The following is a 16,410-nucleotide window of genomic DNA, read 5'->3' as shown; positions in this document are numbered from 1 at the left end:
ACACTAAGTCAAGAAGGACAGGCTGGTCCTGAGACTATAATTACACTATAATTATAATTACAATATTATAACTAAATGAAAAAGGAGAACTTGCCATATTCAATTTGGCAAACCACAAGGATACAAATCTAAAGGAGGATGACATCCAGCATGTAGTTCATATTTCACAATTGATATCTATATTATTTGCAAATTATTTTTAGCATTCTCTTATGCATCTTTAGGGTTAAAATATATAGCGCAGACAGATGTTTTTTTAATATAATTTTCAAGGTTCTGAAACATCTACTTTACTCCAACCCAATGGACAGAGAGGAGAATATGGAAAGGTTTCCTCCCATACCTTCTTCATACTTACCAACATTTGGTAAGTTCCTTCCGGGAGATCCCAGGCAGGGGGGCGTGGTTGGTGGGCGGGAGGAGCGGGGTGCAGTAATTCGCGTCATTTTGGCTCCGCCCCCGCTACAAAATGACGCTTTTGCCGTGGGGGGTGGGGCCAAAATGATGCAAATTGCATCATTTTGAAGAGCAGATGCCATATGCGGGATATTGGCCTGCTATCCCGGGAGCCTGGGAGACCTACCCGAATTTCGTGAGTCTCCCGGACATTCCGGGAGAGTTGGCAAGTATGCCCTTCTTCAGTCCAAGCTGTATCATCACTGTTCTTCAACCTCAGAAACAGACATGGGGTTTCAGGAAATTCAGCAAAGCGTGTTCTCTGTGTCACACCCCATCAGTCCTGACTGTGCCCCCTCCCTCATGTACAAATGGAACAAGTTATTTTTTATTAAAGTAATGCGTGGAGCTCTCCTTTAAGGATAAATGTTATGTTATACAAGGCATTAGACATTAGCCTTAATATTCATGACACTTATTCTCCTCTAGTTGCACTGTTTTTCCTGTTAAGTGACATTTTATTGCAAGATGTTTGTCCATACTTGAACTACATAGACAATATCTATCTCTCTGAAGGAGCCTCTGGTTTACTTTTGCTTCCAAGTGTAATCTGTAATCTATAGCTGCAGGATTACCCACATCTACAAACCCTACATGACATTTACAGGAATGACAGGTTAGCAGCTATTACTGAGGACTTGTCTGCTTTATACAGAGTCATATGAAAAAGAAAGTACACCCACCATCAAATCTGTGTTTGTACATATCAGGACATAATTAACATACCAGTTGTCACTAAATGTTAAAATTTGATAAATTGATTCTCATGTGACAAATAGCACATAAGAGATTCTGCTAAGTCATTATTTATTCAACAAAAACTAAGCCAAAATCACAGGCATGAAAAAATAAGCAAACTCTTACTGCTTCCAAGTCAATAAAGAAGGTAAGGTGCTAATAGTTTAGTGCACTTGTATGACCATCAGGAAATGTTAAATGAGAATTTAAGAGAGCGGTGTATCAATGAATGTCATCAACCATTGGTGAACTAAAGCAGTGTTGTAAGGAGGACTAGGCAAAAACTATTTGAATATGATGTAAGATTTTGTTAAACTGATAGAGAACAATGACTTCAAGTTAGTACTGCTAAAAGTGGTTCTACAAGCTACCGAATCATGGGTTAGACTTACTTTTTCACGCATGGCTTCTTTATATTGGCTTATTATTATATTATGTTATTCATAATGATCACATTTTAGATCTCGGAGAGGGCAAAATAATTGTTGATTATTTCCTGATTTGTAAAAACACAGATTTTAAAGATGGGGTTCTTTGCTTTTCACATGACAGTAAAATGTATATCTCTAGTAATCTTTAAGATCTTGGCAAGCATCACATTGCAAAATCACAGATATTGGATGTGATGGATAAAATGTTACTAGAAATATCAATAAAACCAATGTACATAGTATTATATTTCTTTATTATTTTTTCATATCTGTGAAGAATGCTCAGCCTCAATGGAACCAACAGTCTATATAAACAAAATATTTATTAATACGAAATGTGGACACCAGCACCTATCACATTAGCAATTTACTGCACATAACCAATATTAATTACATTAATTATTAATTATCCACAGAGCATTTCAGTAAATGTAACGATCACACAATTATCTACTACAATTACTGTAAATTTAACAAATCTGAGTTAATTTGAAATGCACTTTGCACACTATGGAAGCAAATATAACTTGTCTGTAAGCATGTTTTATTTTCATTTTTATGGACTAAGTGTGAATGTGGTCGCTTTCTCCATTGCCAGATAGTTTTAAATTGTTGTCACAGCCTTGGAACACTATAAATTTAGCCTTGAATGTCTCATATAGAAACAAATATCTTTTTGCAGACCATTTGCAACCTCTATTGCTAACAAAAAAAATAAAAATAATTTGCTTCAGTAACAGTGGTGTATATGTATATAGTACATATGTCAGTGGTGTATATGTATGTAGTACATACAGTCATGGGCAAAAGATTTGAGAATGACACAAGTATTGGTGTTCACAAAGTTTGCTGCTTCAATGTTTTTATACCTTTTTGTCAGATGTTGCTATGGTATACTTAAGTAATTTTACAAGCATTTCATAAGTGTCAAAGACTTTTATTGACAATAAAGTTTATGCAAAAAATAATATTTGCAGTGTTGACCCTTCTTTTTTGAAGACCTCTGTGATTCGCCCTGGCATGCTGTCAATCAAATTATGGGTCACATACCAAATGATGGCCGCCCATTGTTGCCTAATCAATGCTTGGAATTTGTCAGAATTTGTGGGTTTTTGTTTGTCCACCGCCTCTTGAGGACTGACCACAAGTTCTCAATGGGATTAAGGTCTGGGGAGTTTCCTGGCCATGGACCCAAAATTTTGATGTTTTAATCCCCGAGCCACTTGTTTAACAATTCTGCATTATGGCACGGTGCTCCATCATGCTGGAAAAGGCATTGTTCGTCACCATGTTTTTGGTTGGTTGGGAGAAGTTGCTCTTGGAGGACGTTTTGGTATTATTCTTTAGTCATGGCTGTGTTCTTAGGCAAAATTGTGAGTGAATACAATATTGGGTATGGAACTCGCGCTCTACTCTTTAGGTAGCAAGAGCGGCTCAACTAAAAAAGGAATCCCTTCCTATGTTTATAAATTGGTGAGATCCCCTGAGGAAATTTGCTGTAGCAAATGAAACGCGTTGGGACACACCCCTTTTTGTGACGTCAAACCGAAAGTCCGGAAATCCATCTGTGCATCCCACTGTGGAACGCACGCCGTTCATCGACATACACCGCTGGGTGTATTACCCATATGATCATCGCTGCTTGGCCACAGTCCTCCCTACTAATCCAGGACACTCCACCGAGGATCACCGTTTCTTTCCAAGTAAGACTTATCAATCAGTTCCGTCTGGGCCTTGAGCATATCGAGTACGAGGACTCGTAAATACCCGCTCACCATCTACCATACTCCCTCTGGGTTTTTCACTACTATTGACATTGGACCTCGCTTTTGGACATCTGATGGACATTAGATTGTGTCATACACTATTGACAATTGCTCTAGTGTCCTCTACCCACGGTCTTTTTAAACATAATTGTTATATGTTACACACGCTGTTGGCCGGCACACACGTTTATGTCATTTTATTAAATGCATGTATTTTATCTGTTATTACCGAATCTATATGTTGACTTTTTATTATCTAGATAATACTGTATGTGGTCGCAACTTTTAAATATTTAGTATACAACAAGTTTATTTATTTAGGTTTCAGCGTTCCAGACCTCTGACCACTGATCTCCAAAAGGAGCAATCGAGCGCTCACCTCTCACCAATTTATAAAATTGTGAGTGAGCCCACTCCCTTGACTGAGAAACAACCCCACACAGGAATGGTCTCAGGATGCTTTACTGTTGGCATGACACAGGACTGATGGTAGTGCTCACTTTTCCATCTCCGGACAAGCGTTTTTTCAGATATCCAGAACAATCTGAAAGGGGATTCAGCAGTGAAAATGACTTTACCCCAGTCCTCAGCAGTCCAATCCCTGTACCTTTTGCAGAATATCAGTCTTTCCCTGATGTTTTTCCTGGAGAGAAGTGGCTTATTTGCTTGCCTTCTTGACACCAGGCCATCCTCCAAAAGTCTTCGCCTCACTGTGCGTGCAGATGCACTCACACCTGCCTGCTGGCATTCCTGAGCAAGCTCTGCACTGGTGGTGCCCTGATTCCTCAACTGAATTAACTTTAGGAGACGGTCCTGGCGATTGCTGGACCTTCTTGGGTGCCCTGAAGCCTTCTTCACAACTATTGAACCTCTCTCCTTGAAGTTCTTGATAATCCGATAAATGGTTGATTTAGGTGCAATCTTACTAGCAGCAATATCCTTACCTGTGAAGCCCTTTTTGAGCAAAGCAATGATGATTACACGTGTTTCCTTGCAGCTAACCATGGTTAACAGAGGAAGATCAATGATTTCAAGCACCACCGCCTTTTAAAGCTTCCAGTCAGTTATTCTAACTCAATCAGAATGACAGAGTGATCTCCAGCCTTATCCTCATCAACACTCTCACCTGTGTTAGCGAGAGAATCACTGACCTGATGTCAGCTGGTCTTTATTTGAAGGCTAAAATGCAGTGGAAATGTTGTTTTTGGGATAAAGTTCATTGTCATGGCAAAGAGGGACTTTGAAATTAATTGCAATTCATCTGATCACTCTTCATGACATTCTGGAGTATATGCAAATTGCCATCATAAAAACTGAGGCAGCAGACTTTGTGAAAAATAATATTTGTGTCATTCTCAAAACTTTTGGCCATGACTGTAAATACTTGATAACTTTATTTTTACACTGAAATTTAAGGTTGATCTAGGACATGCCCTACCCCAAATATTTATCCCCATATTTTAAATTTACCTTGCCCTCCAATGACACGTGGCTTTGCCAAGGTGCAAAGTCACTCCATTTTTTTGCTTTGCTCTCCTTAATGACTCAGGCCCAGTGAGCAAATCAGTAGTGCCCCTACAGAGGCATTGCCTCCATAGTAATTATATCATCATTATCCATATAATGGAGTCACATATAATAATAATACCAACATTAAAGAAGCACATTTCTTATGCCAATATTAAAATACATAATTTGTAGGGAGTCTTGCTAGGTCCCACAGAATATACTTCCAAGTGGTACAGGGAGACAAGTTTGCAGTACTGGTGTTTAACTGCATGTGACTACCGCAGACAATAATTTTCACACATATATTTATTAAACCTCAGTCCTGGTACCCAGGGCCATCTTTTCCATTTGGGCACGATGGGCAGGTGCCTGGGGGCCCCACGGGCAAGGGGGCCCCATATGCAGGGCTCTTAATTAGAATAAATAACCCTGCAAAAGACAAAACCTGCAAAAAAAAAACCTTCAAGGGTCACTGAGCAAGTACATCTATCTATTTCCATCTCTATATATCTATATCTATGTCTGTATCTCTATACATCTATATCTATATATATTTCTATATATGTAGGGGCCCCGGTGCACTGCTTTGTCCGGGGGCCAATAATGTTGTTAAGATGGCCCTGCTGGTACCATATAGCTAGCAAAGTCATGTGGGTGGGAGTGCTACCCGTTACTACTGTCTCCCCCAAGCCTCCTCACTATTATCAGGCCATAGATGAGAGTTGAGATTGTGGTAATCTGTGATTTATGCAATACATTTTCACTTACACAAGCATTAGTATTTAAACAGGAATAAAAAAAATTGTGGATTTTTTTTCAGATTAACTAATGTGGATAATTCTGAGTAGACAGTTTTTTCTGTTAGGAATTATTTGCAAGAGTAGAGTTCCGTAATGGTTAATACATATGTGGGGGGTATTTATGTGCCAGTTGTGTATTTCTTGTTGCATTTAGTTGTGTTCATGGATCATCCAGCTTTCACTATGAATGATCATATTTATTGTGATTAACATATCGGTTAAATGGTCGTACATGGACTTCAAACTGCTCTACACATGCTTTTGAATGTACGTCAGAGCATCACACCTCAGTTGTCTGTGTGCTTGCTAGTCCTTTGGAAATGCAGATAAAGGGCAGATGCTAAGAGAAACAAAGAGGTCATGTGTGCATATAGTTGGCCAATAGACCAACTGTACACATTTTGTGAATGTCTCTGGAAGCCTGTCCTCAGAAGTTTCCCTATTATTCACTGCAGAAACAACTGTACTCCTAGTTCTATTCTTTATATTGTTTATAATTATCATTGATTTTATTCTGTAGGCTGTACAAATGTATATTTATTAAAGGGGAGCACAAGTTCAGTAAGCACGTCATGCATGTTGATTAATAGAAGTAGCGGCCAGTAAGATGCCCATTAATAAAAGTAATGTCCTGTTAGATACTCATTAGTAGCAATAATGACCGTTAGTTACTCCTATTGGCCAGCAAGGTGCCCCTTACTTGTCAGTAATGCCTAGTAAGATGTCCATTAGTTGTTGGCAATGGCCATCAGTATAGGTTGCGCACCTAGTAAACAGCCAGTAACATTCATGGCACTGAACACACCCCCTTGCCTCCTCCTACCTTTTGCCAATCTACTCCATTTTCTGCTAACAGCATTACCACTATCCTTATAAAATGTATTTTTATTTGATTACCATTACAGGCCTTATTCATTACCCCCCATGTGTGCTCTTATTTATATGGTACTTTCTCTCAGCTTAACTTTTGCATTCGCTTCCTCAGCAGCTACCATTCATTGTATCCATCAATTCACCATCACCCTCCTCACAGCGCTGTACTGGTTGTGCTCTTTCACACTGCCACTGGCCAATCCATTAGAAAGCAGAAGGTGCACTCTAACTTCCTGCCCAGTGGGACGGTGAGCACTGGCTACATTTAAGTGCTACCTGTATCTCTCTCACCCCTTCATTCCCTAGTATTCATTCTAGCAGTTTGGAGGAGGGAGAGTAGTTAAAAAAAAATTAAAAAGTGTTAAAACAATTGCTCAAATTCCTGGGTCACATCCTGTGACTCACTGGACCCAGGACTGGCACAGGAATCCTTCAACTGTTGTAAGGACATGAAGGATTGTAACATCAAGGTCCTGCATGTGAGGTGCTTTGATGCACCTGCTCAGCATCAAATTGTCCCTGTAAATTATTTTAAAATGTTAGGAATTATGTGTATGTTAGAAGTTTGTATGTGTCTGTTTTATTCTCTTTTCTCAAACCACAAAATACTTAGACACTGCATAGTTCTATTGCATTCATTTATTGCATCTAGTAGACATATTGCACACATTAACTATGATCATAATAATTAGCCTTTAGTATCAATGGACATCATTAGTGTGTAACAAAGGGCTGACTTCTATTACACGAGAAAAGTTTTTCTCTCTCTCTCTCTCTCTCTCCATCAATTTAACTTTGCACGAGAAGACAAACTTGAGATAATCGTTTCTCTGCGGTTTAGAATCCTGTATTTGCTGAGCAAATATTCTTTGCTCTTTATAGATATTTTGTCAAAAATACTTTTAGTTACTTTTATTCCTCTCGTTTATTGTGGGCGATTCCAGTTGGTTCTGGTCCCTGACTTGGAGGAGGCTGTGGGAAGGGGTTAACCTGTCTGCCGAGTGGCTGTACACTCCTCCCCCTCCTTCCTATGTGCTTCTGTATGTGTGTGTCACTGTGTGAGCTCAGCCTGCCTCCCTGTCCATGCAGCCGCCCTTCCCCTCACTCTGCTCCCTGTTATTCTGGCTATTGTGTATAATCTGCGCGCAGCCGCCTCACTGTAATCAAGAAGATTAGAGATTCTTGCGCGTCCGGAAATCCCAATTCCCCCCTGATACACCCCCTCATCCATCTCCCCTCTCATTCTACAACTCTCACCTGCCTTTTAAAACTCCTAATTGACTCCCCTGTCATCCTTCATCTCCCTTAATGTCCCTTTGCCCACATTGCCTTTTATATTCTATTTGCTTTCCCCTTTCTGATCCCATGTATCCAAGCCTTTGCTGGCTGCTCTCCTCCCCCTCTCATCATGTCTCTCCTCCTCCTCCTCCTCTGTCTCTCTCCCAGGACGTCGGCTGATCCGGGGCCGCCAGGGAAGGGCTTGGGGCTGCAGGAAGGGAGCTGGATCTCCGGCGGTGGCCTGGCTGGTGTTATTTTGTATTAAAATGAGGAGGAGGAAGAAGAAGCAACAGCAGCAGCAGCACCAACATCAACAACAACAGAGGCAGCAGCAGCAGCAGCATCCTTATTAGCAAGAGCAATAATAGAGCAAAGAGAGCAGGGAACGGCGGCAGTAGCAGGAGGAGGAGGAGGAGTGATGAGTCAATACAACTAATAATTTAATGGGGACACAGAAACGCAGAGAGAGAGAGAGAGAGAGAAGCAAAGCAGCTCTGGACAAACAAACACAACATACACACACACACACTCTCTTATGACACACAACCTGCACAAATAACATCCTGCAACAGCCAGAAAACCGGCCTGGAAAACAAAAATCCAACAAGCAAATAACTCCTCATTATCTGCGTGCCTATTGTTTAATAATGCATGAATCTAAGAGAGGAAAACAGAATAATCCCAGCACCGAGAAGAGTCATTTTTTTTCCTGCATTTTGAGAAACTACTGAGCAGTTCCCTTTGATCTGCCCCCTCTCCTTTCTACCGGGAAGGAGTAAGCTCTTCTCACTTTTCTGACTTTTTTTTAAATTATTATTTATTGCTATTATTTATTTATTTATTTATTTTTCTTCCTCATCCACCCCATCTCCCTTTTTTGCTCCCACCCCTCCGATCCTACCTCCCATCTACTTATACATGGAGAGAATCCTGGTCCACCTGTCAACTCTTCCCAGCCTGTAAAAGTAGGAAGCTTGCAGTACCGCGATCCGTCTCCTTTTTCCTTTTCATCCTTTTCACTTCGTAACATATTTCCAGCAAAAAGAAAAAAAGTTTGGTGCTTTTATTTTTCATGGTCACTGTCAGTGACTGTGCAGGTGGATGACATTAGCACCCACTCTTATCTGTGACATCCCAACTCCAATTCTTTTTGGGCATCCCATCTGTACCTCCATCACTGGCTGGTTCCCTGCTCTCACTATGATGTGGCATGATTTGATTGCGAGCTTCTTGGACACCTCTCCAGACTGAATATCACCAGCAGCTGCTGTTCGCTTCTTCCTCTACTGAGCATCTCTGTAGGACAGATTATTAATATACTTTTTTTTTTTTTTTAAATCTACAGTTTCCTCACGTCAGTCTTTTCCTGCCCCTGTTTTGCTTTGCGTTGCCCGTGCTACAACTGCACATTTTTTTTGTGTTCATTCTCACTTCTTGCTGTTTATTTATTTTTCTTATTTTTTTTTACCCTTCCCCCATTTTGGGGAAGCACATTAAGATACACAAATATTTTTTTTTTTTTAAAAAAAAACTAGAAAAGAGGATTCACGTTTATAGGGGAAGTCATCTGCAGGTCTGCTGCTAAAAGGAACCGAGAAGCCCCTAGGCTTCAACTTGTCCTCCGTGAACTGCGAGGAAGCTGGGCTTTCCCTGATCATTTATATGCTGTCAAGTTGGGAAGTGGTGAGTGTTCCTTTATCCTATCTTTAGCTGCTCCTTCTGGGAGAGGATTTAGCGCACTGACTGTCACAGTGAGAGTTGGTGCTTGTGTGTGTTGTGGTACTGGAGCACTTTGCTTCTTTGTCTCTTTAAAAGGTCAAAGGGAAATCCTGGTTGGGATTGTAGCAGTCACACGGACTGGAAGCTGCACCAACCTCTTACACGGGCTTGTAACTTCACTGGCTTCCTGTGTCTCCTGAGACCTTGTAGTGTTTGCCTAACAAACGTGCCCTGTGATATTTTTTTTTTTGTTGCTGTGCTTTGAGTACTGGAGTGACAGCAAAGTCTAAAGTTTTCATTAGTCCTTTAAAGCTGTTTCCATAAAACATGTATATTTTTATTATCTAAAGTTAGCATCAATTACTCTGCGTTGAATTGCTAGTTGTGTGTGTATATGTATGTGTGTGTGTGTGTATGTGTATATATATATATATATATATATATATATATATATATATATATAATGTATGTATATATATATATATATATATATATATATATAATGTATGTGTATATATATATATATATATATATATATATATATATATATATATATATATATGTATATATATATATATATATATATATATATATATATATAATGTTGCAACCACATATTTGTGTACAATTCATATAAATATTGATGTAATTTAAAAATAGTCTAAACGTTTTATTAACTTCAGGTTGCATTTATAAAAGTTGACCTTTTTCTAGTTGAATTTTTTTTTGATAACGTTAACACTGAATAATATTATCTGAAGACTAGTCTGTTTGTAGACCGATATTGAGGTGTAAAGTGTTCTTCTGTAGCCAGTTACTGTGTTGTTTGTTTGTTTGTTTGTTTTGTTCTTTACACAACTTGCCATTTTCAGATGGGCTTTATTGAAAATACAGTTTGTTAAAGCTTGCTGTGACCAGAGCCAAGGCAGAGAGGTAGATCCTTGCTGACCCTTCTTTTGCAGTGAATGGGTTAAGGAGAACAGAGGCACTGCCTGACAGGGATAACTACAGATAATTGTCACCGCCTTGTGCTGTCATTGTGTGTATGCGCTGCTCATCATTATTTGTAACTGAGATCTTGGTGAACTTTAGCCTTGGGCATAGTGTTTTAAATAGGGAAATTAGATGTTTTATACAGGTTTCATTCTGAATTTGACACTGATACACAATGTGGAAATTCTGTGGGCTGTTGTTTGTCAAAACACTGTACCAGCCAAATTTGTCAGAAAGTCTTTAATTGGAGGAAATGTCATGTCTGACACCCAAACATCAGTTACATCATTACTTGAGCACTTAGAATTTTTCAAAGTTACCGTCAACTTTAACCTACCCATTAATTCAAGAGCAATAATGAGCAAAATACCTTTTTTTTATATACAGCGTAATCAGTGTAACAGTGTTAAATAAGTGTAATACACTGTCTTAAGTGAAGCATTTTATTAGCTAATTCAGTGACATCTTACCTTTTGGCTTCTGATTGTGCTTAGTTACACGAGGAGTGATAAGAGATGCATTTTAATTGAAAGATTGAAACATTTCTGCAAAGCAGACTTTCTTTTCCTCATGTTACTTGAACAACTTTGAATTGTATGTCTTGGGGGGAGGGGGGGTTGTGATGTTTAATTGCTTCGAATTTGGAAAGCAGTATTAATTCTTAAGGGATTTGTTAGAAGGAAGTTTCAAATGACAGACCTACTGCCTGTGTTATCTCAGTACAGCTACTGACAAATACAATATATTCTGGTGCGGTATAGAATTTCAAAGTGGGTGTTCCTAATGAAAAGACAGACTTTCATTTATCATCTATTTTCCAGCTAACAGTCGTATAAATGTATGTAACAGCCTCACTTAATGTTATACTAAGCTTAGGTGAAACCATCGGAAGTTTAAAGGCCCTCTATGGTAAACTTTTGTGTCGTTGTAGCAGAAGTTACATGAATGTGTAATGTCATTTTGACAGTATAATGTTCAATCAGCATGGGGCATTATTCATGTTTCCATGCTTATAGTCTTACAAGAGCAGACAGATTATAAATATGTGCTTTTAATTGCACACAACGCTTGTATAATATGAAATGAAATAGATACATCTCGCAAATTCCCATGCACACAGGCACAGTGAATCGCTTATTATGATAACTGTGAATTCCCACTATACACTTTATTTCATTTTTAAGCTAACCATCTAAATATGGCTATATGCTTTTAATTGTGCCCTTCCATACTCAAAATGAAAGTTCATACCTTACATTTTAAATGAAACATAGGCATCATATATATGCACTGAAATTGACTTATTGATTGTATCTGAAAAATCAAATTGAAACTAACAACCTACTAGAAGTAAGTTTCCAAAAAATGTCACCCTCTGCTGCAAAAGTTTGTTTTGCTTAACAAGCAAATTTTCAGATTATGGTGCAGAAGTGTGGTAGACATGCTTAATTGAAAGCACTCTGCAACAGATATGATTGCCAGACTTTCTAAACAGAAATCAATAACTACAAGCTTCACAAGTGTTAGTTATTTGCTGTTAAGATTCTGCCCATGTTTTAATTATCAAGAGGTATGTGTGCAATGGTATAAAATTGTACTGCATTAAATTATGACCATATATGTATAAATGTAGGTTAGCACAAGTAGAATTGGAATTGGCTATCATTTGCATTTTTTGTGCTACAAAAGACAAGCATGCCTCATTGATTTATAAATACTTCTGTGTTGTTGTTTTTTTTTTTTTAATTGTGCCAGGTGATCCTTAGAGGCGGGACTGAGCATGGATCATTCGAACGAGACAACTCAGGGGATAGAACATTCAGAAATGTCTAACAATGTAAGCGATCCAAAAGGTCCGCCAGCCAAAATAGCCCGCCTTGAGCAGAATGGAAGTCCTCTAGAAAGAGGAAGAATTGGAAGCACAGGAGGAAAAATGCAAGGGGTGCCACTTAGACACTCCGCACACATGATGAGGACCAGTATCAGAAAAGGTAATTTTCTTCAGACCATATAACATCCTACATTTATAGATGAATCAGAAACTGCAGCTGTATCTCAATAATTGTTTACAAATGAGAGTTTGAGGTTTTTTTTTTTTTGCCGTTTTGCAGATTAGATATAGAATTCATTTTTATTTATTTTTTCTATTATGGTGCCAATTCACAGAAGTATTTAAAACTTGTTGTACTGTCAAGTTTTAACAATCTTTTTTTTATATTATTGTATTAGATGGAAGGATTTCATTTTTGTTTAGCCTTCAAATGCTTTTGGTGCTAAGTTAAAATGGGATATGCAAAGTTTTTTTTTAACATCTTTCCTCAATCTAATATCTATGAGAAAGATATATAAAAAGATTTTGGACTTTTTAAAGCAGATTTTGAAAATGGCTAATTAAACATGATGAAGTAAATTAAGGAAATGGTTATTTAAAACGTATCTATGGTTATGTCTTTTGTGTAGATGTTTCTTTTTCCTTTGGAATGCAATATGTATTATTTTCAAACCACTGATAATTTCAAGTACATCATTGAAGGCAGTGGAATTTCATTGTATTCAATGTGTAACATTTATCATACAATCATTCATTTTGCATTCAGTTTGGTGAAAACAAAGCATATATTGATCCTAAAATGAACAGACACAGCAGTTGGTATTGTTAGATCTCTATCTATTAAAATGGAAAAACAGCACTTCAGCAAATTCTTTGGCCTCAGTTCATGATTACCCTATTTATTGATTGTTTGCCAAGAATGTATGCATCTCAAGAAAGCCAGGGTAGAACAAGCATAAAAAATATCATTTATTATGGCTTTTCAAAGTGAGTACATTAATACTGGACTGAGAAGCTTTAGTGAGGCTATATAAAAGGACATTCTGACGCCTGCAAACATATAAGTTCTATAAATTCCTAAATAGGAGATTTCAGCTGTCTCTGGTACTATGTGATATTTGCACAGTAAACTTTAATGCCAGGACAGTTTTAGACAAGGATTCTACAGACTTCACTGCTCCTTATGCAGACTTGTTGTTTACATAGACTCATAAACGTTCAGCAAAAGCCCTAGCAGTGCCTTCAGGTTGGAATCATCTTATATTTTTAGCACTGACCAAAGCTTTCTTCTTTTTTTGATGCTGGACAGTTATAAAGTTGCTGCACCGAGAAGCTGGGCCAAGCATTAGATCCGATGGGAGCAGTTACGCGAGATTGCTGCTGTATAATGCTGATCACTTAGATAATGACACTTATCACTCTGCAGTGATAACATGCACTCATATTATATATATATATATATATATATATATATATATATATATATATATATATATATATATATATAAATATTTGGAAGTCTTGGGATGGAAATAAGACCATCTCATTACACATTTACTGTTTATGTGAGGTCCATGTGACCATAACATGTGCACATTGAAAGTCGGTTCGGAAGTGAACATTTAATTGCGTGCACATATAACCTCTACATTTTTCTATACAATGATCCAACTGTGCCTTATGTAATAGGTTTCAAGCGCTCGGAAATTTTGCATTGAATAGATTGCAATCGACTCCTCTATTCCAGAAAAGAACAAATTAATGACTTGCATAAGGTCACAAGGAGAGTTCACATAATAAATTGAGCTCCCCTCACCCACTTCAAAGACAGAGGAAACCCCACTTAGCTACTCCTTCAGAAGAGAATAGCTACAGCCTTCCTACATTGTAAAACAATGTTCCAGATCTTAACCTGTTCAATACCAAACGGGACTTTGCAATGCATCAATATAGTGAGGAGTTGCTTGTGATATATATGTTGTTGTTTTTTTTTTGTTCTCTATGATCACATGGTTAAGGTAGAAGCAATTTGAAATAAAATGTACTTTATACTTGATTTCCAGTATTGTTTGCAAGTGTTTTGGAAACAAGTGGGTTATACGTACTTACGATAAATTCTTATATACACAAATAACGTGAAATACACGAATGTTTTCCTGAAACATACGCACAGTGTGCAGAGCGCATTGAGATACCCTGCACCTCTGCAGCTACTTAGTACAGTGTAATATTTGTAGCGTGCATTCGGCACACCTGTAAGTAAGCTGTCAGTGAGGTAAAGTAGAGTGTGTACATAAATTATACATTGAAATGACCACTGGTCTTGGTTGTGTTCTAGTAACGTAAACTATCTTGTCATCGTTTGCAAGACGATCTCACTTTAAGCTATCAGACAGGATTGCGTAACTGTAAAATAATTCCTTGCTGCTTTAAAACAAAAGTACACGTTGTTGTGACTTTTGAAGTTTCTAAATCACAAATAAATGAAAGGTCTTAATGAAAGTATTATGGCTATGATTTGTAAGCATTGCATTAAAATGAATTGTCAGTTGTTCAGAAAACGGAATAACACGTTTATATTGCTTTTAAAATGAAGACTTTGCCAGTTTTACCTTTTAATTAGTTTCCACTCGCCTGTTATTACAGTAGTTACAGACCTATTGTTATATTATCAGATTACTAAATTATTATTTACAAGTGTTTTTGTTGTTGGGTTTTTATGTTTTTTTTTTAAACGGTAAAGTTTTGCCTACAATGACTAAGTGTATATTAGTCATTTTCTATACATTTTATGTTTAGGCGATCTTTGTTTCAGCGTTATATATATTTATTTAACACAGGTACTGGTTATTTGATCAGTGATGTTTATTGCACGTTTTTCATATTCCTAGGAAATATGCTTCCAGTTTTTTGTGTAGTGGAACATTATGAAAATTTCATTGAGTACGACTGCAAAGAAGAACATGCAGAATTTGTATTGGTTAGAAAGGACATGCTTTTCAACCAGTTGATTGAAATGGCTCTGCTGTCCCTTGGATATTCTCACAGTGCAGCTGCCCAGGCCAAAGGTAAATAATAAAGTTGCAAAATTATTGCAAAGATTACATTTTTCTTGTTAGATTATTTTTATTTTCTCGTTTTGATAAGAACAAAACACAAACCAGTTAACTTTTTTTGCCAACTAAATTGTAAATAATGTGGCTGGTTGTGAGGGACTTCAGATGTTACCACTGAATCATTAGCATGCCTATTGACCTTAATAATATGGTCCACTGAGAATCTAGGGAGAAATGCTGAGCATATCTGAGCAGATGGAATGCTGAGAGTCAATTTGCATTTATGACTGAATACCTAGATGTGTTTTCTGTTTTCACATTTTTATTATTATTTAGGCAGTGTAATTTGCTGCTGACTATTTCTTAAACGTTTAAGTGTGAAATCATTGGAGCTCAGTTTGTCTGAATTTATTTGGAAATTGCTGTCTTTTGTTTGTTAATTTATGCAAGTCAAGGTGTACACATTGCAAGTTTTTTTTTTTATTTCTTCTTTTTTATTTTATGTTTTTACTTTATGATGGTATTTTACTCCAAAGCTTTTGTACATCGTATTAAGATGTTTTGATGTTTATTTTGATGTTATGTGATGATTGGTGTAGCATGGTTGTCCGTCTTCCCATTGTTATTTTTCTTTTTCTTTTTTTTTCTTTTCATTTGTTTTCTATCTTTAAACAGTAGTTGCTCTGTCATTAATTGTGGCTCTTACTTTGTCCCTCTGGCATAGGGCTAATCCAAGTTGGTAAATGGAATCCAGTTCCACTCTCCTGTGTGACAGATGCTCCAGATGCAACTGTAGCAGATATGCTTCAAGACGTGTTTCATGTGGTCACACTGAAAATACAGCTACATAGGTGAGTCATAACATGATTCAAAACTGCTTTCTTCCTTGACAGCAGAAGATATTTCATTCCCATATTACTTTGATTTTGGTGCTATGAAAGGATATCGCTGCATGTCGTT

The 16,410-nt window shown here is 37.5% G+C and overlaps 1 protein-coding gene across 5 annotated transcripts in view; it reads left to right on the top strand.

Moving 5' to 3' along the window:
* The window catches only part of SATB1 (SATB homeobox 1), a 125,002-nt gene that overhangs the window by 52,653 nt on the left and 55,939 nt on the right, over positions 1–16,410 (top strand). For 2 of the 5 annotated variants that reach the window (XM_075212318.1, XM_075212320.1), the window contains exons 1-4: positions 7,651–9,534; positions 12,319–12,554; positions 15,286–15,462; positions 16,175–16,301. In XM_075212318.1, coding sequence (XP_075068419.1) covers positions 12,344–12,554; positions 15,286–15,462; positions 16,175–16,301 — 515 coding nt within the window. In that variant the 5' untranslated portion in view covers positions 7,651–9,534; positions 12,319–12,343. Of the gene's footprint in view, positions 1–7,649; positions 9,535–12,318; positions 12,555–15,285; positions 15,463–16,174; positions 16,302–16,410 lie in introns of those variants that run through there. The other 3 variants (XM_075212319.1, XM_075212316.1, XM_075212317.1) reach the window with 3 other exon arrangements.

Source organism: Mixophyes fleayi, chromosome 5, assembly GCF_038048845.1.
Source record: "Mixophyes fleayi isolate aMixFle1 chromosome 5, aMixFle1.hap1, whole genome shotgun sequence".
NCBI lineage: Eukaryota > Metazoa > Chordata > Amphibia > Anura > Limnodynastidae > Mixophyes > Mixophyes fleayi.
This window is presented reverse-complemented; position numbering and strand designations above follow the sequence as displayed.